The 21,071-nt window shown below is 39.6% G+C and overlaps 1 protein-coding gene across 2 annotated transcripts; it reads left to right on the top strand.

Annotated features, from left to right (window-relative positions):
• The first annotated feature begins 2,591 nt into the window (after positions 1-2,591).
• Positions 2,592-15,479, top strand: LOC114565622 (AP-1 complex subunit mu-1). 2 transcript variants are annotated; one of them, XM_028593792.1, is made up of 12 exons: positions 2,592-2,810; positions 3,760-3,916; positions 4,043-4,110; positions 4,392-4,522; positions 5,282-5,429; positions 5,641-5,767; positions 6,067-6,206; positions 8,129-8,200; positions 8,287-8,445; positions 9,234-9,359; positions 14,188-14,263; positions 14,670-15,479. In XM_028593792.1, exons 1-12 carry the CDS (start codon positions 2,769-2,771, stop codon positions 14,690-14,692), a joined length of 1,269 nt encoding a protein of 422 aa, XP_028449593.1. In that variant the 5' UTR covers positions 2,592-2,768; the 3' UTR covers positions 14,693-15,479. The 2 variants fall into 2 exon arrangements, with proteins under 2 accessions (XP_028449593.1, XP_028449592.1); XM_028593791.1 differs by having other exon boundaries at positions 6,064-6,206.
• Positions 15,480-21,071: the final 5,592 nt, after the last annotated feature.

Raw genomic sequence — 21,071 nt, 5'->3', positions numbered from 1 at the left:
ATCACTTTTACACACTGAAAACATATGTATTACAGTATCAGTCTAAAGGGACACTAATGAGCATCTGATATTCCTAAAGTTTGCTGTGGCAACACCTGCACATGTGACTTATTTAGGCTGTAACACCTGCGTGATGCACTGACTCATAGTGTATTGAGACTAACCCATTCCGCAACAAAAGTAAACATGTCAGCTCTGTTCAGCTCTGAGGCTTCTGTACAAACATGTTCATTAACTACGCAACTACATCCAGTGAGTGTATGTAAGCAGGCTGATGGAAGTGGTTGAGGGAATTGGCAATCTGTTATATTTGGCTCTGTAACTCAGTAACATTGTATCTATGACTTCTGACAATGTCTCGACTCTTTCTTACCAGCAATGGGGATCAGAGATCTGTCACTTTGATGAAGCACAGTTGTCTCACACAAGCCTGGTGCTGAAAGGCTTTTCACACCAAAGGGGGGGTGGTGTTCTTAGAGAAAAAAACTTGGATGGTAGTCCTTTTTTCTGTCTCTGCTTCAATTTCCTCTATATTTAACTTTATCAAATGTCAATGCAGAACTTTCACTGTGTATCTTCCAAAACTACCCAGCTGTTCGTTCACACATCGCATGTTGTATATCTTTGCTATTCTTTATCACTTCACATCTCTATCAGAGGTGAAAAGTACCATCTGTTTGGGTTAGCATACTTGAGCAGGCTTTTAGACCAAAGTTATTTTAATGTTAAGCCTGTACTACCTCAATAATTACTCCAGTGGCTTTGTTTATTATTATACACAGACATATTAATAAGTGGTATATTTTTAGATGTATGAAGCAGCAATGCTTCTACTAATGTTTCAGGAGTCTTTTCACCTCTGATGAAGTCAGTGTTTGTTGCTTGGCTGCCATTTAAGATTTGCACATCAGCAGTTATAGTCGGTGAGATGATTAAGTTCATTAAGTTTCAGTATAAAGTTACGTGGGTCACACCAGCACTTATAACAGTGGAGATTTGCACAAACTCTGAGTTCAACTTTAGTGAGGTTAGACACATATTAGCACCATTGTAATGGAAAGACAATGATTGGTTAATTATGCATGATTTACTACCTACCACCCAACTGGTCAAATGTATGTGGAAATGCTTCTTGATGTACTTTTGTGTTCTTGTTGGATATATTTATTGTTTTTTTCATATCTTCCACAATAAATAAGGACACAAAAGAACAACAAAAACAGAAATATAGATACACTCACAGAAAACATTAAGGAAAAAACAACATCAAACAAACAAGTAACAACAATAACAAAAAACACAATGTGTATAGTTCCTTTTGTCATACGCTACATTTCTTCATCAGAAAGTACAGCGTTGGTTGGGTAACTTGGTTTTCCAGGTAGTGCATACAGAATGTTCTTTACTTGGCCTTGCATATGCCAGTTTTTCCATGGCTAGGCAGATTGAGAGGCTATTCAGCCATTGATTAATAGTTGGTTCTTCAGATTTTTTCCATTGAAGAGTAATACAATATTTATCCTGGATACAAAGAGGGAGCAGTTTACCTCAGATTTTGATAGTTTCATATCATCAGGAAAGAAACCCAAGATGCAAAGACGTGGGCAGAGAGGTTATGTAAATACAGTGTATCAGTGTCTCCTCCTCCGAGCCACAAGTGTCTGGATTATTTTCATTAAATCTGTGTAAAAGACTTTTGTCTTCTTGTGGTCTAGGGCTGTTTTTCACGGTCTCTGCTATGGCATTTAGTTTCAATTAATGCCAATTCATACAGCATACAATATGACACAATAGTGTACTACCAACTTTGTGGAAACAGTTTGCATTGCAGTTGAAAATGGTGCTATCTTATGGTGATCATCATGTGGCAAGAACAATTTTCCCTAAAAACTGTAAACTGGAAAAGATCAACCTTTTGTCCACTAGAGAGAGCTACAGGATGAAAACAAGGTTGATGACAAAAAGAGGCAGGTTGCTGTAACAACTCAGAAACCATGGAAGCTTTTAACATTGTTTGCAATTTCTGAAGAGCATGTTTGCATGGAAGAAATGCAAACCAGGGATTTATAGTTGTCTTGGTCAAATTGAATCTATTTCGGGTCTGTGCATTGTGTTCTAACTTTTGTATTATCTAACAATTTTTTACTACACACACGCTTTATCACAAAAGATAGAATAAGGACAATTTAAAATACAATAATATTGTTAGCAGCAATATTATAAATGTGAAACTGAATATGGGCATTTAGATAAGTGAAACAGAAATGGGATGAGACTAAAACATGGAAACGACTGTTTTCAGGATAAGCAGGTGACATGTTGCTTCTATCAGAACAAGTCAACACTTATTTTTTATTTGATTTTTATGCCTATATTTTAAAATAAAAGCTATTTAACACATCCATTCATAAAGAAATCTATCAATTATTAAATGTTCATGGGAAAACACACTTATCTGTCATACCCATTAACTTCATACAGGACGTGGTCATAACCATGGACTGAATAAAATAGGTCATACCCTAGTTTTATATACAGTCGATGGTCATACGTCACTCTGGAGCACTACATCCTCCTGTTCCGCAGGGGGCGCTCGTTAGATGCACGGATGGTGTGAGTGTGACAAAAAGGGAAGGGTGGCTTTCCTCTTTACAGTATTATGAATGAAAGTCTGTTCTTTGATTTTTAGCCCTTAAGTAGTTAATATCAAACATTATCAATAAGCATCTAAAAAAGAGCTGAACTAAGCTCGTATAAATTAGTTCAAGATGTCTGCGAGTGCAGTGTATGTCTTGGATTTAAAAGGAAAGGTAAGATAACGGGACAGCCTGCTACGTTGCTAAACTGACGTTAGCCTAGCTAGTAGTTTTGCTAACACATTCTTCGTTGACAGATTATGATGTGGCTTAATCTGCAGCAGGCTAGCTAGCTAATGCATCGGCATACGTTGATAATCTGTGTTAAGGTTTGGGCCTTTAATTTAAGACCGTAAAGTGCATCCAAACAAGGAGGTCGGTTTCATATGATTTTTAAACTCAGAAATATTAGGCCACGTAACGATAAGAAAACAAAACAGGTGACCAGCTGTTAGCACAGGCAATGTCAAACGGTTGCCAAAACTCCCTTCAAAATTATACAGTTTCACGCCTCCTTGCTTATATGTAAGGCATTACATACATTGCATGACATACCTATTAACATATTTTCAACCTTTACCGTATTTTGGTAAATTCGGGGTATAAGTTATTCATTGATATGCATTTCATTCCAGAAGAATCAAGTTTAACATATGTTTGTAGCAGCCACCCACAGCTCTGTTTAAGTGGAGTAAAACAATTAAAGTAACAGGTGCATCATAGACAAGTCAGCTACCTAGTTTTTATAGTCTATGGCAGCTGCTACATGTACTGTATGTGGAATAAAAAAGTGGACTTTTTACAAAAAAATGTTTCAGGCAGTGTTGTAAAGGTGTTTGTCTGTAATTAAATTTAGATTTTTCCATCTAATTTTGTTTGTACACAAAATATATCAGGCTAAAACTTATCTCATGATGGATGACCAAAGAAAGTATAAATTAATCAACACGTGGAAATATAATTGATTTTGGCTATATTGGTAACTTTACACATTGGTAACTGACCACCAATAATAATAACTATTTCATTACTATATATTCATGATTTTCATCAGGTTTTCAACATTACCAGCTGTACTGCAGCTGATATTGCTAGCTGCACAAATACTGTCTTTCCCTTTCAGGTCCTGGTGTGCCGAAATTACCGGGGGGATGTGGACATGTCTGAGATTGAGCACTTCATGACCCTTCTGATGGACAAAGAGGAGGAGGGGACCCTCTCTCCAATCCTGGCCCATGGAGGAGTCCGTTTTATGTGGATCAAACACAATAACCTCTACTGTATCCTTATTGTTCACTGCATTGTGTTTTTACCCACACAACTTGTCAACACTATTATTATATTTTATGTTTTGTATGTGGATTTACAGCTCTTGTAGCTTAAATTCTTAACACACATCACATCAGTGGTCGCAACATCCAAGAAAAACGCTAGCGTCTCGCTGGTCTTCTCCTTCTTGTACAAAATTGTCCAGGTAGGACTGAATGCCTTATGAGCTTTCATTTATAGCAGGTTAACTCCATTAAAAACACTAACAAGTCAATGGGTGGGGGCGCAGTGGATATGACATATGCCTTTGGTGTGGGAGATCTGGGTTCAATTCCCACTGCGATACATCAACCAATGTGTCCCTGAGCAAGACACTTAACCCATAGTTGCTCATGTATAGCAATTGTAAGTCACTTTGGATAAAAGTGTAAACTAAATGACATAATGTAATGTACTGGTTAATAAAACTACATTTGTGTCCTTAAGGTTTTTTCAGAGTATTTCAAAGAATTGGAGGAAGAGAGCATTAGAGATAACTTTGTCATCATATACGAGCTGATGGATGAGCTGATGGACTTCGGCTATCCTCAGACCACCGACAGCAAAATTCTGCAGGAGTAAGTATCCTCTTTGCCGTAGTCTCATTGCAATTAACTTTATGTATATTTATTAGAGATGCAGCTAATGAATACTGCCATTATTGATTAATCTTTGGATCATGTTGTGATTGCTGTTTTGTCTATAAAATGACAAAAAATGACATGTTTATTGGTCTGTCCCAGGGTCCAAATTTATGTCTGACGTGTGATCAAAAAACCCACATTTATTCGGTTAACAATTATTTAAATAAAAAAAAGCTGAAATTGTCACAGTTGAGAATCTTAAATGCTTTTTAATGGTATTTTTTCACCTGATAATCAACTTTGTTGATTTTATCAAATTGTCTTTGATTATCTGTTGATCAACTATTTCTTTTAGCGCCAATTTTTATGATGACATTTCCTTGTGTTTTTACCAATCGGTGTAGCACATCCTGTCAAACCAGCTATTTGATGTAAAGTGTTATGCAGTGATTGTGGTGTAGCCGTTAAATCAGGTTTTACAGATGGCTTTTTTCAGCTTTGTGGTATTATTTTGTCATTTCTATATATCTGACAGGCAAAAGAAGCTTACTTTCATGTACATGTACAAGCTAACTTATGGATTTCCCCCAAGTGTTCTGAGTACACTAATAAGTCAGACAATCCTCCCTATTTAGTAACCATGAGACTGAGAGTCTCTGTTCTTCTTTGATGCATTCTGGTAACTCACCTCTGCAGACAGTTCATTTCCTCTTTTCTCTATTTTGCCTCAGTGTTTACATTTTTGTCCCTCAGATACATAACCCAGGAGGGACACAAGCTAGACACCGGTGCCCCGCGACCCCCCGCCACAGTCACCAATGCTGTCTCTTGGAGGTCAGAGGGCATCAAGTACAGGAAGAATGAGGTCTTCCTGGACGTCATTGAGTCCGTCAACCTCCTGGTAGGAACTCCTTGTTTTAGAAGCGCTGTGTTGCTTAAGCCTTAAGGAATGCCAGTCACAGAGCTTGTAAACTTCCTCACAGTGAGCGTCACAGTATCAGCTAGCTGATTTTGCTGTATTTTCTGTAGGCTGCTGCGAGTGCCTTCTTTAAGCGGCTAATGCTTTCTTTGACGTGTTTCTTTGTGACACATGTAATCCCTATATTTCTCAGGTTAGTGCCAATGGTAATGTTCTACGTAGTGAGATCGTTGGCTCCATTAAGATGCGTGTCTTCCTGTCTGGAATGCCCGAGTTGCGGCTGGGCCTCAACGACAAGGTTCTGTTTGAAAACACTGGAAGTGAGTGCTCTCTTATAACAGACTTTGGTCATATTGTGTTAACTGGGTTAGGAGCTGCCTGACGGACAATTTGATGGATAAACCCTTTCAAAGTATAGAAGAGTGACAATCGGACTATTCTTCCTGGCACCCATTGTCAGTCATCATATCTGTTCCCTGACGCTTGTTGGAAAACCCCTAAAAGTTGTATACAAATGCAATTTCACCTTTGCCGGATTTATACCATTTCATGTAATGCAGGTTCACTCTTCTTGTATTTTTCTTCTTTTAATATCATCTCTTGTTTTTTCATGGAGGAGGAAAGAGTAAATCAGTAGAGCTGGAAGATGTGAAGTTTCACCAGTGTGTCCGTCTGTCTCGCTTTGAGAACGACCGCACCATCTCCTTCATTCCTCCTGATGGAGAGTTTGAGCTCATGTCCTACCGCCTCAACACTCACGTGAGTATTGCAGATCAGACCCCATTCCAGCCCCCCTGTGTATTCTACCAGCAGGCTCTGGCGGTTCGACCGACTGACCCCTAACAAGAGGAAGGCCAAGTACAAAATCCCTTGCTGGTCATTTTCTGAGGTGGTCATTTTCTGAGCTGGCTGAGTCGCGTGTCGGTTTTTATTTCGGCTACCATGTTAACAGGTTAGAGCTTACACACTGCCTGCGTGATGCACGCCTTTTCGCGTATTTTTGGAAGGCACAGTCCGTAAGCTAGATAAATATTAAAACACAAACTCCTAACCTGTAAAAAATTAAAGAGATGGGATCTCGGCCAAACCAGCCTTTGCTCAAATGAGGCTAAATTGCTTCATTAACTAGGCCAAGATCATTTCTACAACAAAAAACATAGTCATGAAGGGAAGTGGAAAATCATATGTAATGAGAAAATGGGGAGGCTATTGGCAAAAACTTCAGGTTAAGCAAGTTTAAAGTGGCGTTAAATTCTCGATAAAGGTTTCACAATAGGATTTCCAGTAAGGGGAAGTAGTATAGTGGAACAGAGGTCTCTCCAGTTATAGCTACTAAGAAACATGTCATTCAGTGATTTACCACATTTAAACATTTATTGTCTGGCTATATACATAAACTTTCTAGTTGCATAGTACTCTAATCATACCTGTCATACCTCCTCCTTCCCCAAACCCACCCCAATTTCATGGGTCAGTGGTACTACAGTAAAAAAAAAATGTACGCAACAAAATGTAGTGACATCCAACACAACAACATTAAAGTTACATATTTTTTCATCCAAAGTAAACTGTAAATCTTCCAGCTCAGTATGTATCTTGGTCACAATTATAAAAGACACATTTAAGGATTAGAGATTGTTTATGTTAAAACATTTAGTCCCTCATTATCTTAAGATCAGCTAATATGCATTGTTATCAGATTTTTTTTTAACTCCCTAATGTCAATATCGGCCTTAAAAATCTAGTGTAAGCCAGTAAACTGTATACACGTTTTTGGTGGATACACTAAGAAACATGTTACACACAACACAGGGTCAAGTCTGGAGAGGATTGCTGCAGCCATGGAGCGTGGGCCTCCAAACGCACCACCTGCTCCTGTTGTGCCCCTTCCTCCTCCCCCAACTCCATCTCCGTCCACCCGCTCCACCAGGAGAGCATTGCGCGTTACTCCCAGACCAGATACCGCCGTAGTTCAACATCACGTCTCATTAAGTCCTCTAATATTTCCTCATTTATGTCATCAACACATCCATGATTCATGGAAATGTCGTGTAAAACACAACAAGCCACAAAGAATGCTGTGACTTTTTGAGGACTGTACTGTAAAGTGCCTCCTGACCTATCCAAACACCTGAAGCGCATTTTCAGTAATATTTTTCCTTGTAATTATGTATGGTTTGCAAAAATGGGAACTGCTGCGTCTGTTTAGATGAGAGAAGTGTATGCGCATTGTGCACACGCTACATTATGGCCAAGCATGTGCCCCTAAAATAGCATCTGAATAACGCGCTACTGAGGTTTTTCCTGGTCTGTGGCGGAATTGTTTTCTGAAACTGCAAAATAGCACCAATAACGTTTGCGCCGGAACACGCCTCCTCTTTTTGCTGAACGGCCCCCGGGAGCGCAAATACATTCCCTATTTTACCGACGTGCGTCTGTGGAGGGAAAAGTCCGCTGTTTGTCGGGTGCAAAATAGGAATGATACATGCGTCGGTGTACAAAGGCAATTGCGCTGGGTGCAAGATAGGGCCCCATATGTTGATTCTGGTTGTAGTTATACTTGCAATCCAGCAGGTGGTGACTGTGTCATATGTAATTTAAACTGACACGTATGTAAAGTGTAATAGAGCCTGTTTAAAATGAATTTCATAGTGGGCAAATTATGTATTTTTTAATTTCAGGTGAAGCCCTTGATCTGGATTGAATCTGTCATTGAGAAGCACTCCCACAGTCGAATCGAGTACATGATCAAGGTAAGTCACTTTTGTGACCATCATTTAGCCCGGGTTTAAGGGCGAGACATTGTGTTGAACTTGACATGCTTGTTTTCTCATCTCAGGCGAAGAGTCAGTTCAAAAGGCGTTCCACGGCCAACAACGTGGAGATCCACATTCCTGTGCCAACGGACGCTGACTCACCCAAATTCAAGACCACAGTGGGCAGCGTAAAGTGGGTGCCTGAGAACAGCGAGATCGTCTGGTCAATCAAGTCCTTCCCTGTGAGCATGACCCATGAGTATCATACACATGGTCACACCACTGTGTGATCTTATGTTTGGGCTTTTAAAGGGGAACTATGCCGTTTTTTTAGCTTAATTTACCTTAACTGAACATCTTCGGACTAATTGGAATGGTGATATGACTTTTTTTCCGAGTTGAATGGTGGTCGTCTTGCTCCCCACTAGCGCCTGTGAGCAGAAAAACCACCCTTGCAACTTTCGGCCGGCGAGCTGCTGGACTCAGCGTCAGGAAGTATCACGTGATATCAGGTCTCGCGATGTAACAAATTGCTTCACGGCACTGCAAACATACGCCCATTCAGGAACCGGCTAGCAAGGTAGCGATGGAGTTTTTTACACTATCGTTATGGCTGAGCTGGCAAAAAAGAAACAGAAAGCTAGGAAAGCATTGTTGGAGGAACAGAGAAAAAGGAAATGGCAGACTGACCGAGCGAGGAGTCAGACACAAGTAAACATTAGAGCTGCCAAATATCTATTCCAAAGCTGTAGGGTGAGCTCTATAGAGAAACCTACGAGCAAAAAGCGAAGAAATGGCCCAAACTGCATAGCGCCCCTTTAAGGAATATCTTGAAGATTTTTGGTTACAGTTTGCTTGTGTTTTTCACCTGTCTCTTGTCATTGTGGGGAAACTGTCAGTTTTGTATGAAAGATAATGTTTATAAAAACCTTACGGTAGAATATCAACTTGTCTTTTTTAGGGATGAACACGTAATGTTTCCAGACGTTTTGGTTGGGTATTATAGAGATTATGTTCTGACTTCTCTCAGGGTGGAAAGGAGTATTTGATGCGAGCCCACTTTGGTCTGCCGAGTGTAGAGGCGGAAGACAAGGAGGGGAAGCCACCAATTAGTGTCAAGTTTGAGATCCCATACTTCACCACCTCAGGCATCCAGGTACATCCCAAGCACACACACACATAATACCTGTGTCAAGCAGTGTTTGCAAAACTAATTGATTTAACCTACCTGCAGCAGCAAGTTAGTAGAGGTAAAATAAGATGAAACTTGGAGAGATAATAAGAATTAAACATTTAAATAAAACAAATGCTGCAATTTATTTGCACCTGCTGTTTGTTTATCGCCCAGTGCACATGCATGCATAGTCCACATATCTTGTGTGGTTTTCAGTTGTTTCCCTTTAGTCCTGGATTTAGAATATATGGCACATAGCAGTGTCTCTCATATGAACTCTCTCTCTCACTCCATTGCAGGAATTCAAACAATTCAGATTTTTCATGTTTTTTGCCAGAGGGGGCAGTAAGGGAGCACAGTTAAACTGTGAGACTCCTTTTGTGGTAGAGAACATTTCTACTGTTGAACAAACCAACTGCTCATTAACTTGGACTTGGCCCTCTGCCTTCATGTAAATCACAGTGATAGAAAATGTCATTCTTAGTTACAGGTAAGTAGATTCATTGGAATTTGATTGTGATTCCCATGAAACTGAGAGAGAAGCTAATGTTTTTCCTTTTGTTTGAATGAAAACTCTTGCTGACCACAGACTTACACAGATGTGCTGCACTTACTGTATAATCACAGTTGTCCTGTGATTATATGTGTAGCACCACAGTAACACAAAATGAAGTTTTCCCATGTCTTGAATGATGTGAGGAAACAGCGGCAACTTGACAAACTCCATTTTAAAATGTTATATTATTATAGATATATGTTTTTCACAGGTACATTTCCCACAGGTTATTACATGAGTTTTCCACTGGTACATTTACATAATTCCACTTCAGTGTTACATTAACCAGATCTCATTTGACATTGTGCTTCATTATTTTGATTTTTAATATTCTTAGGTGATATTTGTACTAGAATGTGTAAAATATTGGTGCATTTATTTAAATGCTAGTTTTGCTAGGGACATGTGACAAGTTATCAATGCCACTGCCTTAAATAACAAGATGAAGTGGTGGATGGTAAAGCTTAATACATACAGCAGAGTTATAATACCAATCACAGGAAAAATAAGTATTTGTTATTCACTCTCTGTAGAGTATATTGGTTATTGAGCATTAATTAGTTACTATACAACAGTATAAACATTTAAATTGTATATCAAATTATATTTCAAAACTGACTTAAATAACCAGCGTATTTTAACAGTAAGCTCTTTTATTAGCGTTAATATTCATCTGATAAGGGGGCCTGAATCTCTCCTTCTAACACACTTATTTACTTCTTAACTTTTAACACTGCTTTCTGTGTAACTCTCATTAAAAGAGCTGAGAGGTCATGTTTTCCAGCTTCTCCACATTTCCTTTGAAAGTCAATAAAACCTTATTAAGTTGTGTGGACATTATGCAGCCCACTCGGAAACAACAACGTTGAACCCAAGATAATTGAAATATGTGATACTTTTAATTGGGGTGGTTTTGGCAGTACAAGAATGCTTGCCATTTTCCAAGGTAATTTGGCCGCTGAAAGAACTAATCTATTTTTCCCTTCCTTCCTTTCAAATCTTTGCCAATCCATAAATGAACAGATGCTCGGATAAAAGCAAGTGCACTAAGTCATAGTGAAGCGACAAAGGCAGGTGCCTGACAGAGCCTTGACCTATGCTACATTAAAAGTCATTTTTAAAAATGGAGATTAAAAATGGCTTTAACTAAAAAAGAAATGAGCGTTCAAGGTTGTTTTCTTTCAAGATGAATAAATAAATGTAAGAAAAAACTAAAGGTAATATAAAAGCAATACATATAATGCTAATAATATAATGCCATTTGTGTAGAACTAGATCAGACTTTCTCATCTGTTTGGTTGATGGATCCTCTTTTTGTGGTTTTCTACAAACCATTGCTGGCTTGTATTCAAACACAAAAAAGTAGTATAGAGTATTTCCTGTTCACTTCAATCCGGACACACCCTTTGGGAAGAAGTGTCACTGTCTCCAGTAATCAAAGTGAGATGGTCAATGCCTTCAATTGTTATTGTGCTTAAATTTGGCTTTTTTTTTAAATTCTTAGCAGTCCCCCTGGATTTACCTAATTATAGAAAAAAATGCCTGAAAAACGGATATAATAATTTCAAACAAATATACAATGGAATAATATTTGATTTACCATGCTAACAACAGTTTATCATCGGAAAACTTTGTATTCCAAGGCAATATCTAGTTTTTATAATACATTTTTAGTGATACTACTTTAACCATTAATGGACACAATGGATTGGTTTTGGAAAAATGAGCACAAAGTCATCAGAAGTATTCATTTCCATCATTCTGCTCAGTAGGCATCTGGAGTTAGACTAAATAAAACAAATCTGATGAAACTTAAGGCTAAATGCGAAGAATGTTTTTTCTTCTGTTAAATTTCCTAGAAGATGGCCACCTGAAAAGGTCTAGTTCTGAAAACTAGGGATCGACCGTTTTTTTTGTTTGTTTTTTTTTAGTGCCGATACCGAATTTATTTTCGTCAGCCTTAGCCGATGACCGATACGGGCTGCCGATTTTCTGGAGCCAATCTTTGGATCCGATACTGCTTTTACTCCCTCAATTTACAACATAAAAATGTAAACCCTGCCACGCTGGATTTGTTTTCACAATCTGCTCTGTCATTTCTTTAAAAATATAAACGAAAACACAGATCAGTGTCACTTCTGCAATCATCTTACATTCATATCACATATAATTGTTGTTGGCCACCACAGTACAACTGTCTCTCAAGCCAAAAGCTTAAAAATCTCTGCTCAGTGTTTGCAATCACACTGACTGAGACCCACTGACTGAGAGGCAACCTATTAAGAGCCATATTCCCATCGAGCTCTTGTGCCAGGCCAGTAACCTTTCCCTTATTACAGGGTAACAGCAGACTGGGTCTCAGACTCTAATGCAGCCAGTAACACCACTCTCTACGTGTGAGAAGAGGCTGTGAAGCTTAATTAGACACATGTAAATATCAAAGCATGAGAAAGTTCCCCTTAACTCTACCACTAAGTGTAGGGGAGAGCACATGTGAAGTGTGTATGATGCACGTAACTGCACCTTGTAAATTTAACTAGAAATGGAGTAATCCCACACTTTGGTCGAGTGGCAATAGCAGCAGAAGAGTGTGGTTACAATTTAAAATCTCCCGTCTTTAGGTGATGCTGAGGAAACCCAATCAAGTTGGCTGATGCTTTTTGGGCCATAGTTTTTTCGACCAAAATACTGATAAATCCAGACCACACGTGTAGTCTGTACTTACCAAACGAGATACAACAAACATCCTCCTTTCCCGTTCTCATCTTACAAGCCATAATGATATTTTGCGGAGGCTTTGGATGCAGTTTTGCTGACTACGTACCCACGGTCAGGCCGACTGCATGTTTGGCTACTGGGTTCAGGAAGAAGTGCTGTGCCGGCAGACTCGGTGATCCCGCGTCTATGTTTTTGTCGTGATGTGTCTGGTGGCCACGGCGCTCTCTCTCTCTCTCTCTCTCTCTCTCTCTCTCTCTCTCTCTCTCTCTCTCTCTCTCTCTCTCTCTGACCTCACTGTGTAGTGGAAGGTAATAACAAGGCGGCCACTACCAAGGCCTTACCAGAGGCCCGCCGCTACTCGACCCACAAATTCCTGCCTTGTCTGTCCGGCTCCTGGCTGGGAGCCGGCATGAGAGTCATGGCACGGCGACCTTGCCCAGAGAGATGTCGTGACAGCCAAAAAAAAATCTGCGCTCACATCCCTGTTAATTGTGACAGCACAGATCTTTTGGCAGAAACGTTTGTGTGAAAGTTATTACTGCAGAAGCACATTCAGATACATCTGTAATTTTGTTTTGTAGCACACAATGACCGATAATATTGCTACCACACGATTAAATAATAACACTAAAGAGAAGTAAGTTCTGAGTTTTTTTTCCCCCCACCTGACTGGGAAAAACAATGTGCAAACATGTTCAGTGATGGACAGGATGGCAGAGTATTTTGAGAGCGTCTTTCCGAAATTCAGCTCTTTGGTAACACTGATCTGCTGAAATATTGGTTAACGGCTTGTGAAAGTTGTATCTTGATTATGCTGATGTGCACGGTTTTTTTCCTCTTGGGCCTCGAAACATACAGTTATGTAAATGAACTTTGGTGTCCCTTGAAAGCTGTTCTGTATCTACTTCCCTCTTCTCAGTGTGACTCATACTACTGCTTCCTCACCAACAACACTACTCTTACTACAACTTGCAGCTCGTTTCAAGCTTAAAGGAGTACTCCACTGAAGTCTGTCTTTTGTATATCGAACACTTGCTGTAGGCCACGGAGGTGGCTATGAAAAGTTTGTAGCTTGCCCCTTTGCAAATGTTTTAGGCACAGGATGTTACAGAAGTGGCTCAAAAGTCAAAGTACTGTATAAAAAATTCATAGAAACTTCTCAAATTACTCCTGCACCATAATGCACTTCAGCACTGTCTGTGTGGGTTTCTTTTGGGTGATCCAGTACTTGTGCACAGTCCAAAGACATGTAGGTAACAGTAGGCAAATTGTCAGTTCTAAATTTCCCATAGGTGGGATTGTATATTTTGGTTTGTCTGTATGTGTTAGCCCAGTGATAGACTGGCAACCTGTCCAGGGTGGATCCTGGCTTTCTACCAGTGCATGCTGGGATGGATCAGCAAATGACTTTTGGCATGTTGTCTTATTTATTACACTAGACACCAGCAACTTGCATCATCGTCTGCAATGATCTGCAAACCTAAAAACTCAAAGATAGTTTTATCATTTTCATTCAGTTTTGTTTTCCCTTAACAGGTGCGTTATCTGAAGATCATTGAGAAGAGTGGATATCAGGCCCTGCCGTGGGTGCGCTACATCACCCAAAATGGAGGTAGGTTATGAGTTCACTAATACTTGTGCAGAGTGCCCATATGTGCAGGCCTTAGGCAACAGTTGGGCAATGCAGTGCAATGTGGTGGGAACCAGCCTTGAGCTGATACAGTTCTATGAAAAGGGGATACACTGCAGAACATGAGGCAATGTGGCAACGTCCTGTGAAATGTGAGAAAGTGAATTTTTTTTATGTCCAGCTTCCCTGATCTTCAACCCGAGATTACCAAGGTTGCACATGTTGGTCTTTTTGCTAATGTTGCCACTAATTGCCAAACATCCTCATCTCATTTCCTTTATATTCCATTCATTTTGGGTGGAAAGCATCAGCTGCCTCCACTTGATTTCTCTCCGATACTCTCTTTTCTTTTGTCCATTTGATTAAGTCTTATCCATTTCCTCCTCAGATTACCAACTCCGGACCCAGTAGGCAGCGCATCAGCCGGCAGTAGGCAGGTGGAAACCTGAGGGGGCGGAGTGGAGCCGCTAATGCGTTATCAATGGCAGGTGTCAGTCATAAGACCAGAAGACTGTCTTTTTGTTTCTTTTATTTTTTGAAGTTATATTGATTTCTGATCAATGCAAATATTAGATGGAGCCTTCAGTTAGGTAAAGTTTAAAAAAAAATCCTTTACTGCTGTGTGGCTACTAATGTGAATGAGGCCAAGGAAAGCAGGAGTAATGTTTACATCTAGGACATATAGTGCAGAGATGTACACAATCTATCACAATGGGTCAAATGATTTAGAGGAGTATGTTACAATTCTCATTTAAAGTTACTGTAATCACATCCACACAGGTTAACAGCACACTGTCAGTCTGAGTAGGATATTTTTTTTATATGAAGCTGCTTTGTTCTGCCACAATTCCTATTTGTTGATTATCTGTATATATTTGTTACATGTTAATGAACTTCAATCCAGTGTTATTTGTTCAATAATTGTACATTGTACTCTTTTTTTTCTTTTTCTTTTTTTTTATCACCTCCATGTGATGCCATTGATACATGCCAGAGCAATGCCCTCCTGCATGGCTGTTGTGCTGTTTGACTCCTCTGACATTCAGCTTTGCAGTAAACATGAAGTTTAATTTGCACCGTAAACAGAATACCAGTTAAAATCCCTTTTTTTTTTCCACCCCGACACCTGTTTCCCTTTTCCCTGTCTGTAACCACACACATTTTAAATCATTAAATGTCTATTTAGAGAAAAGTGTTCCATCGTCTCCCTGCGTCATTTCGTGTGCGATGTCACTGCAGTCATCGTAGTGAGGTGTCATAGTGTCATCTACAGGCACCTGTCCCACAGACCAATGAGGAATGCTGAATGGTGGGGAAAACTCTGCAGAGTGAGAGAGAGGATGGGGTTTCCTGTATCAGGCTTGTGGTTGTAGAAAACCCTGGATGGTTCTTTCCACCCCGTCCTGGAGGTCTTTTCAAACAGTGCGACTCTTAATACCCAGGTCCCGTGATATCATAGGCAATTGAGAGCCAGCACTCCGTAAACATGCAGGAGAGCAGGGAAGGATGTGACTCAAGCTGTGGTCAACAGTCGCAGACATGCTAGAGAGAAACGTAGGATGGACCAGCACAGACTAGCTATTGTTCATGCCAAGCCAGACTGCAGTGGTCCTGCATGAGGTAATTACTTTAGTTTGTCTTTAAATGGACTGTGATACTCTTAACTCATGTGAGTCACTCAAAGCAGGTGCTAAAGGTCCCTGTGACCATGGCCTGTAATGCGTGAATCGTTCTTTTTACTTGTCACATGAAGGATTTGATTCTATCATTGGTGATGCAGTGAGATCACATATTTTCTTTACATTCTTCTTGCACGCACCTGTTTTTGTGAAACCCCTACGTAGCAGGTTTGCCCAGTCAGTGCACAAAATGAGTCACTTTCAAAAGAGATAACGCTTTGTTAATCAGCTTTCACTCTTCAAGATAGTCATCTAAAATCAGTTTAAGCGTTAATCCGCCTGTAACCAAAAAATGCAAGCTGCTAAAGTTATGTTCTTATTTTCAGCTGTAGGTTTTTTTCCCCGTCTAGCAGCACGCTGATATAACATCTCAAATAGTACAATATGTGATTTCATGCAGCATGTTCCTGTCGTTATTGAGACAGTGTGAGAAAATACGTTGGTATCCTGCAGCATTTAGAGAAAAGCAAAGTGAATTTATTAAACTTATTGCCTATTTGCATAACAAATCTGAGTGAGTGACCACATTAGTGAGTGCAGTTTAGCATGTGTGTGTGTGAATACTTGTCCTATCAAGCAGTGATCTGAATGACAGGTATAAGACTGGTAATAACACCCACTCATACCAGATTTTCTTGTCTACATCAACCTCTTTAACTGTCTGGTGTGAGGAGGGCTCTGGTTCATTTTTACAGGATTGTTTATTCATACACTTTTACAACTGTACTAACATGATAATTTAAGCATCTCTAACTCAAAGTCATAAAATTCCCACAGGACAGTCGTTGGTAGAACAGACTTGCTGGTCGACGTGTGCTCTCCCTCACTTGGGAACGGTCTCTGTGATACTTGGCAGAGGATGTGAATATAGTATTTGGCACATGATGAGAAGGTTGCATTCATAAAGCAAATTCAACCTCTGGGGAGTTAGAGGGGAGACCTGACATATAACTCATGTTGCTTTGCTTACAGAAGGCTTGGTTACACCAAAACATGAGTATCCTCTCTTATGTTCACAAATATTTTACATAAACATATACTCTCTTATCTAAGATTAACCGCAGGGTTATCATTACACGTTTCTCAATTGCACAGGTTCCTCATTTATAAAACAAAAATAATACAGACTGAAAAAGCTAGTCTTAAAGCAGAAGTATTGAGATTCTTTACTCTTACTAAGTACCAATGTACACATGTAAAAATACACCATTAATTAAGTTAAAGTTGTGCATTCAAAATGTTATTTAAGTAAACGTCTATAAGTCTTGTCAGCAACGTAAAATCACTCATGGCTACTGTCAATGTTATATTATCATATAGTCAAATATTGAATTGTCAGTATTGATGCCCTAATTTGTAAGCAGTTTTGTATTGGTAGCTGGTCGAGGTGGAGCTAATTTAAACTACTTTATATACAACAGTTAAACCCATAGAATGTGTTTAATAAACTCCTTGCTTTGTATCTTAAATTGTAATCTGTAAACTAACTAGTAACAATAGTCAAATAAATGAAGTGGAGTAACAAAATATGTCCAGCAGAAACAATTACAGTTTAGCTGCCTCAAGATTTTGGTACATACACTTCTATATTTTTAAAAACACAAAAAGGTGGGGTGGCCTCTTAGCTCACCCAGTAAGAGTGTTCACCCCATGTTGTTTGAGTCCTGCAGTGGCACAGGTTCAACTCCAACCTGCTGTACTTTGCTTCATGTTATCCCCCATCTCTCTCCCCTTTTCATGTCTGTCCACTGTCTCTACTACTAATAAAGGGAAAAGCCCCCAACAAAATAATCTTTAAATAAAAAACACAAAAAGGTATTGTGATTGTAAGCCAACTGAAAGTACTCCCACTTTAGGCAATGACACCAAGGAATACATATAAATGTTATAGTATTTAAAATTACATTTTTTAATTTACAGTCACAACAGCATTTAACTCACTTCCTTATTTCTGTAATTCATACTTTTGATAATGGAATATAAATGATGATTATAATTATTGCTTGTATCTGTAAAAGCATCACAGCAACTTCAATGAAATGACTGTAACTCACTGAGTTGTGCATAAACTGCAGGGTTAGATAAGTGCATCATTTGCACTTAGCCAATGAATGTTGCCATGCCGACAGCATAACTAGGCTAACAGGTGAATGAAACAAAAGCTTCACCTTTCCCCTCAAAGAGTTATTTGGTTGCCATGCCAATGTTTTTACCATTGTTACTGAATTTTATAGCAGATGCCTCACTGTAGTTATTGTCAATGGAAATAACTATGGTTACTCAACAGTGTGATGAAGCAACAGGTAGAGGTCTGACAGCGTGGCAGTGTCAACTTCAAACACAGGTGTGCCACGAGGAACCTCGTGTTTATCCACACACGGAACCCCGGCGCCTAGCAACCGAGGGAAATCCTCTCGTGTCGCATCAGGACTCTGATCAATGCGTGACATCAAGACAGGTCGTTCCCCTCTCAGGCACGCAAAGTGCCCCAATAATCGTCCGTGTGAAGTCTCTCAGCCTCCGTTGTGAAATACAAATAGTTGGTGAGTCACTTTGAGACAGTAACTGGAGAAAAGCTATTTCACTATAGGTGAAGCCGTGGAATGTGAGGGACTTCCTCCCACAGAAACCTGAAGGAGTTGTTACACTGGTTGAAAAAAACACCAGGAGCTCAGTGTGTGGTCTGTGCTGGCTTTACAGCAGGGTATTCCTCAAGTGTAGGGAAATTTCCATCCTCCCGTGTAGACTGTAGAACAATATTGGTTTAAAGAGCATATAGCTGAGTGTTCAACCTAGCTGGCCTTGAGACACTGTTGTAATCTCTCTGTCTCCAGCCCACACATCGCTGACAGATAATGTGCTGAGACAGTACAGTGCAGTACGTGACAGTAAGTCATACAGCCTCATCAGAGCCTTTACATTGGGTCAGTTCCTTGTAGTGTCACAGGGTCAAAGTGCACATCAGGGTTAACATTTGGCAACGTTGCTATATTTACTTCCCACTGAGAGATCTAATGTAACTAAGTGTGTTTTTATGTATTTGTCTTGTAAACTGACTCATCAACAGTGGAGTCCAAAGTCTGAAAGATCAGCAAGTGCAGTGAAGCACGTACAACCTTATTGTCAACCTCATTTCATAACACACAGACCATATTATTATAGACTACCAGAGCAGTGGATCCCAAACTGTGGGCCTGACCCCCCAGGTGGTCCCAAGATAAATCGGAGGGCAGCAGATGAGTATAGGAATAGTTAAACATTTTGGGAAATACACTTATTCACTTTTTTTTTCTTTTTTTTTTTACAAAGTAAGATTAGAGAATCAAAATCAATCTCATGTCTTGTGGTGTTGAACAGGTAAGTGTATAGCTTAGCAGAAACATTGAGACTGGGGAAAACCGCTAGCCTGGCTCTGTCCAGGCAAGGTAATGAAATCCACTGAAATGTAAAAATAATTCAACGTTTTACAGTTGGTTATATCCCACATAATGTGTTGGCCAGGGCTACAATACTTCCTGGATTCTCTGATTCCAAAAGTGGTAGCCATCTTCTCATTTAACTCTTGGCAAATAAGCGAATAAGCTCATTTCCCAAAACGTCAAATTACTTACCTAAAAATTGTTAAAGAAAATACTTTATGCTTACTTTCCTCATATTTTGCAAAAATATTTATTAATTAAACTTTACAGCCCTAAGCACTCGTCTAACTGCAGGCAGCAGCTAACAGAAGAGAGCAGGCAAGTGTTCATAAACTTCTGGTGTACTTACAAACTTTCCAATCCATCGTTTTATGAGTGCATAACCTATTTGTACTAGTGTAGAAGTTTGGTATAATTTCGGGCATTATTAGTGTTGTAACTTACAAACGAGGGTCCATTAGCCCCCGCGCTAAGCTATTTAGCTGATAACGCTACTCTACGCTAACTCTCCCAATGTTCGACCCAGGTGAAAAAAGCTTCTGGGGGGGTGTTTGGCTCGACGTCATGGTGCAAAGGACCCTAGGATGAAATTACTCCGAACCATCACTTTAATGGAACATTCTACTACCCTTGATACTGTCATGGCATCCTAAACAAAAAAAGGCACTCAGCGCTCGCTGTCAGTGGAGTTGTGTTTGCTTTGTCTGTTAGTAAATGTGTCCTCACTTATCCTAAAGTCGATAGAAGAGGCATAGCTTTTTAAATATGCCCCCAGTCATTCTTTATCTCTTCATATTTAAATGTTTGTCTTTCCTCTATGCTGTGGAGTTGCAGTGCCACAACATGCCCTGCACTGCTGAAGGATTATGTGAAAATGACACATCTATAATGACGGTTCTTTACAACCTGAAGCAAAATCTTGAAGGCCGTATAAAGCATGTTTTCCTTTGACAACTGTCTGTAATGGCACTGGTCTTAAAAAGTAAACAACCCCCCACTAAACAAATATAGATTTGTCCAGCTTGCATGAGAAGGAAGTTGTCTTGTTAAAAAAAAAAAAGAAAGATGTCTGCCTTTATTAAGTACATAAAAAGAGAAGAAGCACCTAGTGTGCTTACATAGCACTGGGCATAATTTATGTTTTATTGCAAAGAAGGAAGTCTTTCACTCTTCTTATGTCACTGAACAAAACTGTCAAAATAAATGTGGCTTGAGCCAGAATGCTGAATGAGAAGTCTTTTCTTGTCTCACAATAGAGGGTAAAGTCCTTGTCTGTCCTCTTTGAGAAAGCACAAGGACACCTGGCTGTTAGATGTAAGTTCAAAGGCCTGTATGAGCTTTCAGTTACCTTCTGTTCCTCTTTCATTTTTGGATAAAGAAAAACAAGTGCACAACGAGCACAAAGACACCTTGCACTCTGACAATTGCAGCCCTTCAGCAGTACCACAGAGGAAAAACCTCTACTCCCTGTCCTTCAAATTGCTTTTTTAACAAGCTAAAAATCTACATCTGGATATTATCTGGACAGTAACAGCTGTAATAAATGTTGACACGCTCATCAGAAACCATCTAATTCACTTTGAGTGTGCACCAGAGCGCCTTTTGGTTTTGCTCCCTGCTCCTGAAAATATTTGTGTTTTCCCGTCTCTCGCTCTTCTGGACATTTGATAGGCCTTGGACAACGTCCGACAT

Source organism: Perca flavescens, chromosome 12 (assembly GCF_004354835.1).
Source record: "Perca flavescens isolate YP-PL-M2 chromosome 12, PFLA_1.0, whole genome shotgun sequence".
In the NCBI taxonomy this organism is placed as follows: Eukaryota; Metazoa; Chordata; class Actinopteri; order Perciformes; family Percidae; genus Perca; species Perca flavescens.
This window is presented reverse-complemented; position numbering and strand designations above follow the sequence as displayed.